Source organism: Aythya ferina (genome assembly GCF_964211825.1).
Source record: "Aythya ferina genome assembly, chromosome: 3".
Lineage (NCBI taxonomy): Eukaryota > Metazoa > Chordata > Aves > Anseriformes > Anatidae > Aythya > Aythya ferina.
The window spans coordinates 37,834,313-37,848,648 of NC_140298.1; the positions used below are offsets into that span (position 1 = coordinate 37,834,313).

The window sequence follows — 14,336 nt, forward strand, 5'->3', positions numbered from 1 at the left end:
AATAGCTTTTAAAACCTAAAAAATGTTTTACCGCCACTTAATATATTACCATACTTTCTTTTATACTTATTTGCAATGGGTTCATGGAACAAATATGCAACTGTACGCAGATTTTGAGCCTCTATTAAGAAGAAACTTTCCTAAATTCGCTTCTCTTTTTCCAGCTGTACTCATAAATATTTTAACCTTTCAAGACTATACTCAAAAAAGAAATCGTTTTTGAGACTCCATATGTTTACATTACTGTAGAACTCATATTTTAAGAACAGAATTAGATTTTTAGGCTACGTTGAAGACAGTAAACATTTGGCTAATGACGTTCAGAAAGGACATTAACACTCCTAAGGCTGACTGGTTAATGTAAAGGCCAGGAACAGAGCTAGAATTTGTCTTTAACTTGTGCGTTACTGTATCTGTTCAGCCCCTGATCAGTTAATCAATAGGGACTATTACATTTTTCTCAATGGTACTAACAACAAACAGAATTGAGTATTATTAGGGGGGCAAGATGGAACAGAGTGGTTCAGATCATGCTACTGCAACAATAATGTAGAGCAAGAAAACAAGCAAATAACAGAATATAGGCTAGGTATTTTATGAAGTGCAGTGAAACAAAACCAGAAACTACAAAAGAAACACATACACATAAACTATATTAAAACTTTTTTCACATCATATATCACGTTATGCAATGAGTGAAGGATTAATCTACCCTTACTGTGTCTTATGAAATAGCTAGCCAAATACAGACTTCAAAAATTATGTATTTCTATTCCAAATCTTATTACTTGTTGGCGTTTCCCTTCTGTACAAAAACACCACTATAGTTTTCAGTCTGGTACTTTTCACATTTTCTTCAAAAACATCCTAGGCATATGTAACGGTGATAATAACCACAGATATTCTAAAGGCCTTGAATAATTTTGTTAGGAACAAAAAAACAACAAAAACATATGGAAATCAGAGCTTGTACTACATAAATGGTGAAAAGAGAGACAGCAATTTGAAACAATATATATATATCTGAATTTCGTTATTTTTCTATTTCAGTCTAATGCAATTTTCCTTAAACAAGTACAAACTCTTACAGTACAATACAAAGGCGTCTTTAAACCAAATCTTCTACCAGTGTCTTGCTCCCTATGAAGCACTTGTTTTGGCAAACAGTTAGAAGCCTGCCAAGAAAAGGTCATCGATCTTTGCCTGAAAAACTCCAGCCAGCTTTATACAGTAAGGGCTTATTACAAACACAATGCTTACCAGATGTTCCATCAGCTAGCTGGATGCAATCCAAGGGATGGCTATAAATCCATGGAGAGATGTTCCTTGGGAAGGCACTTGCCACAAAAATTGCATGAGCACCCATTGGCAAACCTATTCACTGAGCAGCACAATTTAGGAGTATGGTTTAACAACAGACTGAAATGCCACCTGGTACTGATCTGTATTTGTGTTAATGCCTTTAAAGAGACCTGGCTTTGATCAGTTAGCTTGCAAGGTGCATTTTCCCAATTTAATGCCTATGCCATTACTGAAGTCAGCATAATTTGCATGTGCAAAGAACTTCATGTGTACTGTCATGCTATTATTTCACTGTTCCTCCTTTGGTCTAAGGCTTTTCAGTTATTGTCATTTGGGTAACAATACACAAGTACCTGCTTTTAGATGCCACGCTAATGGTTAGCATGTTCATTTTGTTTGTCTCAGGAGAAATGCATCACCCACTCCATCAACAAATAATTATGAACAGGAGTTAGAGAAATTACAGATATCTACTGATATTAAATAGTATCCTGTTTTCCCAGATCTGTTAGAAAAAAAAACGTTAAAGCTGTTTATTTCTGTTTAAAAAGAAAATGTCTAGTTGAGAATCGTAACCTTTCCATTTTAGTGTAAATGTCTACATTTCACTTATAATGGTTGTACTATTCTCCTTGGCTAAAATTTCGTGATTAACAAGCAATAAAAACCTTAAACAACCCAGCTGTTCTTGTTTTAGAACAACAAACTAGAAACTCAGGTTCTGGATGGACAAAGCTTTCTTACAGTTGTACAGACTATCATAAAATATGCAAATAGCTTCAAGAAGAGAAAGGAAGAAAGAAACCTAGAAAAAAAATCATTTTGAGATAAGCTTTCATACTTTAACACAGAAGTATTTTAAGATTAAACCAAATAAGACCCAAGAGAAAAGATTTATTAGTAATAATTTTGAATTATTCCTCCTAAAATGAGAAAACAAAGGTGCAGCAGAAGCAGAAAACTTTGCAAATCAGAATTTAAGCTTCTTATATTTCTTTGGTTTTACCCTTTTTACCCACTTGTGGTTTGAATAATTTTTGATCTTTTGGTGTTGAAAACATGAACAGCTGAATGGGAAAAAAAAATCCCTAAACCCTACTGACATAAAATCAAAGCTTCAAAGGAAATAGGTTCTCAGTTGACACATTGTATAATGAATTTTGAAAACAAAGATTCTGGGTACATTTAAAGCTGGCTTGCACATTGCTGCTCGCTCTTGTTCTGTAAAACAAGTCTACAAGAGGAAAACTGAAAACATAGTAGTACTCTAGCTTTACCCAGGCTATGAATAAAAACGTCAGATCAGGCCTTTTGAAGAAGCAGAGTCCTGCTTACTGGGACTGAACAGAAGAGAACAACAGGTGTGTGTCTGGTTTCTCTGGTTGTATATTTTGCTTTACATCAAAAAAGGAGAAAATGACAATAAGGTCACTACAGACCTTATGCTCCTGAGCACACGATGCTCCTGTGAACTTGCAGGGGCAGCTGCACGTATAGAAGAGCTCTAACCTATAAACCTACCCAAGTCAAGCAATTGAAGAAAGACACCATTCATTAGCATTGTCAATTGAGCACTGTCCCGTTCAGATAGTTTTAGATTATTTTAACTCCAGAAGAAGACACAGCCTCAAGTCTAAAAGTGCAAAGTTCATGTGGTTTGCTAAATCTAGGTAAACAACTTTGCAGGCATCAAGCAGCAACCTTACTTCTCAGATACTTCACAATTTTTCTCTGGAGCAGAAAGACTGCCTTCCCAATAGCAGATCTATTTGTACAATTCTTTTGACACCACTTAAAGCTCCAAAGAATCTGCAGAGGTTTGTAAGGGCTGAGAGTCTGCCTTTGCTTTTCCCCAGACTCCATATGGGTAGCCATCAACCTCTTCTGGCTCTTCCCAAGCTGCTTCCAATACATCACCTTCTTCTTAGACATTGAAGTATGGAGGAAAGTAAGGACATGTGTGTTGGATGCTTGATCAAATTTTGGATTGAAAAATAAAAGATATAAAGGTATCTGCAATTAAGTTATTAAGGGACTTTGGAATTCTTCTTTATGTGTTTACCTTAAGCACGTGGGTTATGGGTTATTAAAAAGTAGGTTGTCCATCCATTCTCATTAAAAAATTAATTCAGAAATGAGGTGACCTTTGCAAAGGATTGGTTAAACTAGCGAATACACACTAATATGATAAAGAAAGCTGAATACTGCGTTAAAAGTGTCAAGTGCTGTTCTTCACAATGAAAAACTTGAAACTTTCTTTTATAGAGGTGTTACTGCCAGGAGGAATAGCAAAGGTGGGCTTACAGATATATTTTGATGGAATAGATGTTATTGGTGTGAATAAAGAAGAATTTATAGAAGAATTTGTGAAGGGAAGGGAAGGGAAGGGAAGGGAAGGGAAGGGAAGGGAAGGGAAGGGAAGGGAAGGGAAGGGAAGGGAAGGGAAGGGAAGGGAAGGGAAGGGAAGGGAAGGGAAGGGAAGGGAAGGGAAGGGAAGGGAAGGGAAGGGAAGGGAAGGGAAGGGAAGGGAAGGGAAGGGAAGGGAAGGGAAGGGAAGGGAAGGGAAGGGAAGGGAAGGGAAGGGAAGGGAAGGGAAGGGAAGGGAAGGGAAGGGAAGGGAAGGGAAGGGAAGGGAAGGGAAGGGAAGGGAAGGGAAGGGAAGGGAAGGGAAGGGAAGGGAAGGGAAGGGAAGGGAAGGGAAGGGAAGGAGAAAAATATTTCTAATATTTCAGAGAGGTAAGCTGCCCTATACCTTAGTGGAAAAGTATTTTGCTGAGATTTAACTATCTAGGAATGTAAGAGAAATTCAGAAGAAATGCAAGCATTCCTTCATAGGCTGCTCAATGCAGCAACTGGTGGCTACTAGAAACTATTTCATTGTCTGCCCGATGAGTCTGTTGGAGTTCGTATTTTAAAACAAAGCTCACAAAATACAAACAAAACATGTCAAAACTTGATGTAAAGTGTTCTGAGTAAACACATCACTACCATTGATGTGTATTCATTCAAGCCAGGTAAGTGACGGAAATAACTGGCTAGAGTAACAACCAGTAAGTATTGAAGTAGGGAAGGAACAGGTTTATGGGAGTTGCCATCTGAGAGTTCATGGGATCTTGGTAAAGTTTCTTTGGTCAGTATCTGAACCTGACAGAGCTTTACAAAGGAAACACTAGGACACGGCTGGTGGTAGCAGCAGCCTCCCTTGTGACAACTCACTCCTGACAGCAGCAATTAAAAGGACGTAAACACATAATTTTTCAGGTATTCCCTTCCACAGAGTACATATCAGCCACTAATACATCTTGGTGCGGAGCACACAAATCACATTTGATTTCCCTCTCTGGCTTTACCTGCACATGCTGAGATAGCAAAGGGCTGTACAAGATGAGCTCCAAGTTGCAATGACCAGCCTTAGCGCCTGAGAAGATCCATGAGCACTGCACAGTTTCTCAGCACCAAGGCACAGTCAGCCTTCTATGAAACCACACAACAGTTCTAGTAAGGATGGCAGAGAAAAAGTAAAAAAAAAAAAAAAAAAAAAAAAAAAAAGCAAGTAAATCACAGAAGAAGCTATAAGGATAGGATTCTCCCCCCAAACTGCACTAGTAGAGAGACTCTCAACTCTAGGAGAAGACAACCAAATGCAGTGTCAGCACCTGAAGGCCCATGGTTTAGAGCAAGGCTGCAGAGAAAGCAGGCCAGCTGCCACCACTTTCCAAAAGCTTCTCTTTTGAGAACCATGACTTGGCCTAGTCCCAGAACAGCAATGATCAAAGATGATGATTATGATAATAATAATAAACTGACAAAAGTGTATTTGCAAAAGAAGGCATTAATGAAAGAGAACTCCCTTCTTCACTAAAATAGCTTGCTGAAACAACCAAACAAAAAGTCTCATTCCTGGATGAACGTCATTCAGACTTGGAGATCTCTGGACAAGTACCTCCTGCTGTTCTGACTTCAGACTGTGAATAGCACAATCAAACCTCATTTTTAGTGTCCATTTAATATAACAGGCATAATTAATGATGATAATGATGACAAAGAAATAATCTAAGGAAAAGTTCTGACAAACATTAAGAACTGTAGAGATAGTTTTCAACCCATGGGTATTTTCTGTTAACAGAGCTTTGGAAAAGGATGCTACACATAGAACAGAAACACATTTTTACTAGCTGTAGTGGTTCTACCAAAACTGGATGCCTATAATAAATCCTGTGGATATTCTGATTAACAAGCTGTCTCTATGTTAAAGATTCATCAACCATGAAACACAAAAGTGACATTGAGAAGCATACTCTGCTTCTACTGACACTAATTCCCTTATTTCTTTATCAATGTCTGCTGTAGTTCTGCTGTACTGTATGTCAATCAGCAATATCTGTACCTGCCAAACTGACAGCCTTCAGGTAAATGAGCTAAAGAACTGGAAAATCTCTTCTAAATTCATATTTTTTACTTAAATGTTAAATGCATTACCTGATGTAGTCTTAAGTCTAAGGACGTTGGTGGATATTTCAATGCAAAAGGCCAAATAACCTAAACAAAATCATTTGCATTCATGAAATACTGCCAACAACTCATCTAACAGGTTTTGTTGTGAAATATCACCTTAAGTTCTTCATCCTGTGAAATTTAAGTCTTATGAGCAGATGAATCTGAATAGATGAACATACCAGAAGACGTAATCTTCTGTGACTATGCAATTTGTAGACATAACCCAGACCTGAGCAACAGGCTGCATTCTGCAGTACCTACCACCACCAGCATGAGCTGTGGCATTTTATTGGAATATGACTGCCCACTGTAAAGTGAAGAATCTGCAATCGTACAGAAAGACATCTGTATAAGGTGAATTTGGGCATCTAACAATAATCATCATGGCTGATTAGACATACTCTGCAGAAAAAGTTTTAAATAATTCTTTTTTATTATTATTATTATTTTTTTTTAATTACAAAATGCCTACAATACATAAAGTTAGAACAAAAAAATCTGTCAAGGTCATTCCGCAAGTCATTCTACAGGTACTGATTCAATACTGACATATTGGAAATAGAACTTAATTTGTAAGTGGTAGAGAGCATAAGCATTAGTAGCTATATGCATTTGTGTCAAACACAAGCCAATAATTCCAAAGAAAGAAGAAGTCTACAATGACAAATGCAGCAAGGAGGTCACAAGCTTTTAAATATAGCAGCATCTGTCTTTCAGTCTATATAAAACTGAGTTTGTTGAAAATGTTTTTAATCATTCGTCAGGCAATTTACCTCTTACCCATTTGACGGCCATCTGCTATCCCAGTTTATAAATTGAATCGTTGTGTCATCGCATTACTTGTGTTTTAAATGTTCAGACTGCCTTTGGACCTCAATCAGCTAGCTCTTGAATATTTCTGAAATCATTCGTAGACTTTCACTCACAAAATTTTATAAGCACTAAAATAGACATAAAAACTGCTGCCAAAGCATGTCAATAAAACAGTCAATGAGTGCACTTCAGCCTAGAAGTAATACCTATGGTACAGCAACAATGAATTAGTATAAAATATCAATATGACCTTGGATGCGGATCAGCAATGAGGAAACAAACAAGACAGCATGTTTTATAAAAGTCTCCTATTCATCCAAAGACTGATAAGCAGTCACACTCTTATCCATAGCTCTGTCAGAAGCTGAAAATATGAGACTAAAAACCCATACAATCATTACATCCGGTTTGTGAAGTAACAGAGAGTATCTACGATAAACCTTTCCAAAGAAACTTACTTCTAAACACTGATCTACTATAAATGTCTTTCTTATACCTATAGATATAGGTATTCTATATAACTATATCCATTGTAACTAAAGCAAAGTTTTAACAGATGTTTGTTTAATAGCAGAATTGACTGATTTCTTGCTTTGCAAATCTGACAAAATATCCTGGCAGAGTTATTAGAATTGCTTATTCTTTCTTAAAGATCCTGTGTGCTTGCATATGGCAGAGTACATGGTTCAGTGAAAATTCCAACTAACACTACTGCATGCTGAGTCAGGCCTATAAGAGCGACATTTCTTTCTATTTGACCAAAGTGTTTTCTTTTTGAAATATCCCTTAAAGTTCTGAGTGGGCAGTTATTTGTCAACGTTTTAAAAATCCAATACAGGTATTAAAATTGTAACCAAATATTTGTGTAAAAGGGACTTTACTAATTAACTGTTGCAGTTATTTTAACCTGTGAATGGATACCTTACTGTGTATCTATATTTGGGAAGTTTCCACTGACACAGCTGTTTGCATTCATGGGAAACAAATGCATATTTACTCTGAATGCGCACAGCCCTTTTAAATGAAATAAATTTCTAAAAGGTAAATAACCCTGCACATCAATTTTGGCATAGAGAGTGTAAAGAGTCGAACCACAAATGTTATGGAAATACAGGTCATATAGTTTAAAAAAAATATATTTATAATTTCTCCATTTAAGTGCTGTTTTCTCTCGCTCTTCTTCCTATATCCACATCAGCATAATGTGCTGAATGTTTTGGAGAACTCAGACTGAAAACATAGTATAGTGATGTTTGAATTTTCACAGAAAAATTTAAATCCTAACTTTTGAGGACATCACCTTCTGCATGATAAACAGTTAATTTAGCATTTTATTTTCTGTATGTGGGCCAGACAGTTCCTACTATGGAATTTACAAAAGATTGCTAAAATAAATAGTTACTCACCCTCCCTCTCAGTGCAGAACAAACATTCCAAAGCTATAAGCGGGCTACAAAACAGCCTTAGTTTAAAAAAAAAGTGATGATAAAAACATTTCTGTTGGGCTTGGTTTTGTAAAGGCTTTTTATGTAGTTTGCTTTCCATTTCTTAGTATTTCTTCTTTTCAACGTTTTTCTGCTTGAAAGACTAGAATTGAATGGGAGCAAGTTCTAGAAAATGATGTTTTCAGAACAAATCCAAATACCTTGAGATCTGAGCAATCCATTGTGAGAGCTGTCATTGCTGCAAGATATCCAGTGGAGAGCAAGTCTAAAGCACCGGGCTTTCAAGGTTGCCCACTCACACGTGTAGCATAACTGCTGCAGTACAGCTCCTTCTTTAGGCATCTTCTAAAAGTAATTTCACAATATAGGAAAAGGCAAGAGAAGCTGACACACCTCTATAAACTCCTGTGGATTTGTAGCTTGTCTTCAGAATGGGAGAAAAACTACAAGCAGCAAAGCCAAGAACTCAGCCCTTCTTTCTGTGGTTCCAGATAAAAATTCCTTTCAGATGCCAATACTGGTATCTAATAGTGGCTCTCGGGAAGTCTAGCAATATGACAAGGCAAGGCAGAAGTACTCTTTACCTCCCTTCATATTGTCATATTTTCACCTTTTTTAGTACACCTATGCCACACAAGCGATGGAGGTCCGTGAATGTTCCATTAGAGAGATGGGAAGGACAAGTTGTGTACTTTTGTCAAGGAAGTCAGATTATAACAATGAACTGTTTTTATTGTTTTGCCAGACCAATGCAAGTAGTGCAGAGGGATAAACAATCTGGCAGCTGCAACTAAGGGACAATTTAATTTTAAGAGACACATGCTAACAATGTCTTATATTGATATTAATTAAAAGCTTAGTAAAACTGTTGAGAATATACTACTAACATACAGTTTCTTCTTTATCCATCATTTAGGATCTTATACATAAGCTTTTAATTTATATAATGATTTATTCAAGTAGGCACTCACTTGCAGAATTGGGATTTTGCTTCTCAGAAGCAATTTAATAGCAAAGTTTTCTGCCCACATTAATAGATTCAACTAATTAAGTCAATTTTACCAAAACAGAATTTGGATATCTATCTTAAAAATCTTTTAGAGGTGCCAAATTACTGAAGCTATGTTATTGATTGCTGGTAATCAGAAACTTGCATATATCACATGAAACAAGACCAATTTCAGTACACAGAATTACAAGACAGTACTGGTTTACAAGAATACCCCACATTTCCATGGATGATATATTTAATTGCCCATTCTGTGAACTTAAAAAAAAAAAAAGACACGCATCATGATTTTTTCCTCCAATTTAAAATGTTACTACAGCTGTTTTTATTTTCCTAAATTGACATTTACCCTCCCAAGAATCACTAGTGAAACAGTGATAGTAACAGGACTTAAGAGACTCAACAGGCACCTTCTGAGAATGCACAACTGTTTTATCCTACCATACAAGTTAACATTTCCAAAACCAGGCAAGGCAGGGTTCCTAAACACACTGATAGGACCAGGTTCCATTTAAAGAAGTAGTTAAGACTCTAAGCACTCAGAAAGAGGCCTAGCAGGATTCACAAATATAATTAGGGTGCATAATTCCCACTTGAAGCTGAGTACTGTGCACCTTCTCATTACATCATTTACAATCTTTTATAAGTCCCATTAGGCACATTTCTGATTTGCTTGGTACTCTTATGTGTTTGGGTGACAGCCTGCATGTACTTCCTAGAGCTTCCTGTTTAATTAGCAGTGGTGAAAGTCCCTAACTGTGGGTTTGTAAAATGTAGATAGGTTTAGATGTAGATCCAGACATCATTACACCTGCCCATTATCTTTCTCTGTTGGAAAACCTAACTTCAGAGGGAATTCTGCCTGAATAGACTGAAGCAACAAGCTTTTGGTTACCAAGTTTTGAAGACCATTGCCAAGAAGTTCTAAAATTTAAAATAAAACATTGCTTATTTTTTATTAAGAAAACAAACAAACAAGAAAAAAACACTCATGGTTTTATGTCAGAATTCACACAGCATGAAGAAAATGCTATATACTCAGTTACCATTTACAATGTTGACTGGAATTCAAAACCAGGACCCTGGTTAACAAATTGGGTCAAGAGCAGCAAACACCTGAAACAACCCTAGCTACTCAAAAGTCACGCATTTGAGTCTAACCTTAATTCTAGGCTTCTTTTATATTCAGCAAACACAGATCAACTAAAATGAACTGCCCCACTGAAATGCATAAAATACATATCAGATGCATTCTCTTTACGTAAATATTTATATATGTATACAGAGAGATCAGGTGAAATACACGTTTTTGAAACAAATAGAGTAGGTTAGTTTCAGTGTGGGTGTTTTCTCCCTGCAAAAGGATGCATACAGTGGTTATGTTAAATTAGTCATTCTACTTTAAGACAGCTTAGGCAAGAGGAGTCTCTTCCAAAGTTCGCTAGGCCTCAGCCCTAGTAAATTGGTCTAAAAATAGAATTTCATAGTGCTGCTAACAAAACACCATAAAACAAGTTTATGGACTGTTGTACAAAATTGGTCCAATTTCCCTTGTGAGGAAAACCATAGCTTTCCCAGAGAATTTTGCAATGCTTTTACACAAAGCTTTTCCATGGTTACTTATTTGATAGGAAAGCTCTAAAAGTACTACTTCATTTTGTAAGCAAAACAACTTCTCTAGGGTACAACCAAATTCACCCTAACTGAAGTCTCTGTCTTCACATAAGAACACATTTCATAAGCTGTTTTCCTCAGAGGTCTGTTTACACATGGATTCTCCTGTTCTTACGCTCCCCTTCTACAGTAATACAGTGGCACAAACTATAGTTCTGCAAATTTGTTTCAAAGCACTGCTAAATTGTCACAGGGTAAAACACCAAATAACATAGGTGACATTACCATAGACTTTTTCCTCCTGTATAAAAGGTTACAGAGTGTTAAAGAACTTTTGAAGAACAACTAAACACCATCTTCCTGTCCTTTGACAGTCCAGCTCATCTGAACACATCTTGCAATGCAGTAGTAATGCTATACTCGCCTGGGTATCAACCAGCTATAAATGGAAGCTTGGAAGAATATCTGCTTGCCAACACATCTTAAAAACCAATACTGTCAACCACATTTTAGTTGTACCATTGACATGAGAATTAGCAAGATATGTAGAAACTGCTGTTAAAGCAACGGCTACTACTTCAATATGTAGCAAGAAAAAAAGGCAAAGCATGTTTTATGTGGGTACACAGCTAGAAGACGAAGTCTAAATATTGGTTTGCTTTGTTTTTAAACATCAAGATGTAGTTCAGTATGTGTTTTTGCAAGTTACTGTTAATAATTGGTCAGAGCACAGCAATTCATTACAAAGAACACAAATATAAAACACATTCTTCCACTGTTTCTTAACTGTGCTGGGCAAAATAATTTCATTTCATACCATTTTCTATTTCAGCTCCTGTCAGGGGTTGCATGAAACTTCTTTATGTACTCTGAATGAAAGATAACCTTGTTTAGCTGAGCTCTGTAAGCTACCGGGGAAAACGGATCAGAAGACATCACTTAAAACAATCAAACCCAAATGAGCCATCCTCATTTCAGCAGGTTCAGCTGTCATTGAGAGCAGAATCAATAAACACAACAGAATTGTTTCTTTATAAACTCTCTTATTCCTGCCATATACCACCTGACTCCTATCCCAATTAAACAGCAGAAAAATACCTTAAGTTAATTTCTTCATTTTTTTCCCCAACATTTATCTGTCATAACAATGGAAACACCTGTTATTGTTACAATGTTGTGCTCATTACTTGAAAAAGAAAACATTTATTGGAAAAATAACAAATATTAGTATTTATGAAAGCAAATAAACTCTCTTTTCCCCTCTTTGACATCTCATCATTTCTACCTACATAATTAGCTAACATTCTTCCAAAAATAAGAATTTGGAAGTTTCTTTTAGAAATTAATGATTCTAAACCCCTCTTCATTTGATTACTGTCCTTTTAGTCAGCATTGTTATCACTGGTGATTAACAGGTTAAGATGAACTGCAAATGCTCACTGACTCACAAGGATATACATCAAAATGTACTCACTTTAACTTGAGATTGTACAGATTACGAGGGCATTGGTACAGCACCTTCACTAATACTTCTGTTGTAAATGCCCTTAAAGATTCCATTCATGAAAGAATAAGAAAAAAATATTTAAAGTCCCTACCTTCACCTGATGATCCTGAAAGGTCTATGATGACATACACTCTCCCTTCTGGCTCCAAGTCAATCTGCAATCAAGAAGAGAATTAAAAGAAAACTTAGAACGGCTCCCAAAGCAAGTGATTGCACATGCAAGGAAACCCAAAGTTTCCAAAACTTGTGAAGCCAAATTATAGGCAGAACACGGGCCAGTCTATAATTCACTGCTAACACAGTCTCCTTTTGCAAAGAGGTGTTGAGGCACCTTCCACCTCCCTGAAGTGAAAAAGAAACGTGTACCTTTAGCACTGGGAAAGCTTGAATGCAGTGAATTTTACAAATCAAATATTTAAAACACTGTTCTTGGAAATAGTGGTTTTTGTATGGCAGCAGTCAAGGAACAAAGTTAAATAGCAGTATCAAGTAACTTTTTGACTGTAATTTATACTGAGCCCAGCTATGCAAATGTGAAAAACAACACTGTAACCTATTCAGATCCCAGCAAGCCAGATTAGCTCTGGTGGCAGAATAGGGGAAAAAATCAACACACAGCTCGTATAGTGGGTTAACACGTGTTTATAATACTCCCTTTGTATCCCCAGTGGGAGAAAGAAATACATGCTTTATCCTTTTTCTCTGAAATACAAAATTAATTTATTTCTGCAATGGTAGACTTTAAGGAGTCTGCTTTTGTAGAGATCACTTTTGGCATGAAATTCGGGTTCTCAGTATCAAGCTGCTGTATTTAAATGCTTATTTGTATAGCCTGCAAAAACTTCAGGTACTGCATTGATCTCATTACAAATCGTTCTGTATTTTACCACATATTTACCACATCACCAACACTAATTACTGCTCGATTTCTGTATATTCTGGGTGCCCCACACATTACAGATAATTTTTGTAGTCATTTTTCTCTCAAAAAATAAACTAAAATTAAACTAAAACACTTAGTTTTAGCTTTTAATGTCACACTGCAGTTGTCACATAATTTCATAGGCTGCAAGTGAAGCCAACATGGTGTTCATTAATGCTGTATTTTCATTCCATTTTGGTAAGTAAAACACATAAATCTGCAAACCTGAAGTTATGGCACCTCAGTCACGAGGGACCTCACCCGCTAGGGTCCATTCCATGTCCCACCACCCCAAAAAGGTGCAGGGCACCAAGGCAGCCCCAGCCTGGGCCTGGCTCAGTGTGTCCCATGGCAGGGCAGGGCAGGGCTGTGGGGACCTGGAGCCCAGCCCTGCTACAGCCCCTCAGGGGCAGAGCCCTGGATTGATGTAGGGACCTAGGCAGAGGGTGGGAGCCTCCTAAGCCCACGCAGCAGCGCTTAGGGCTTGCAGCCAGAAGTAGGCTTCCTGCGCCCTCACCTCACCGCACCGCACCTCCTCCTACTCCATGCCACAGGGGAAAGTGGGCCTCGTTTCACTAACCCCAGCCTTTGGCGGACACAAACTATACTCAGCTGCCTCTGAAGTCAGTCACAAGTGACCTTAGGGCATGGCTTTAGACTGGAGTAAGATGGCAATCTGGAGATCACTAATTGACATTAATAACTTGGGAGACCACTTGGTTCATCTTTGCAAGTTAGCAAGTAAATGAACATGCAAAACAGAGCTTCGCTAACACATAAGATATACTTTGATCTTTTTGACAACTACAACTTGAATTTAACTATTAATGATAATTCAGAAGCTTCATAACTAAACAACATATTACATCACACAGGTGAGGATGTCACACATTTCTTCATGACATGAAAGCAGAACTTGCCGATTAAGTCAGGTGAAATGGTAATCTCAGGATTGTTTTGCCAAGAACTGGACAGTTTTCTTCATAAAAGAGATTCTCCAAAAGGACCATCAAAACTTGAGCCTGCAGGCAGCATTTGGAGTAAACTGTAGTTGAACTCTGTCCACATAGGGTGTAACAGAGACCCAAGCTCAGCGCTCTCCTGCCAATCTGCTCAGCCAGCGTGCCCAGTGTCTCGCTGCACCGTGGTAGAAGGAAGGAACGAGATACCAAGATGTCCGGTCTGCACCAGGCTTTGTCTGCCTGCATTCAGCAGGTAGCTTCATGG

The 14,336-nt window shown here is 37.4% G+C and overlaps 1 protein-coding gene across 2 annotated transcripts in view; it reads right to left on the reverse strand.

Annotated features, from left to right (window-relative positions):
- PRKCE (protein kinase C epsilon) overlaps positions 1-14,336 on the reverse strand; it is a 298,000-nt gene that overhangs the window by 183,410 nt on the left and 100,254 nt on the right. For both annotated transcript variants that reach the window (XM_084514878.1, XM_084514879.1), the window contains exon 2: positions 12,279-12,342. In XM_084514878.1, the coding sequence (XP_084371004.1) occupies positions 12,279-12,342 (64 nt within the window). The remainder of the gene's footprint in view (positions 1-12,278; positions 12,343-14,336) is intronic.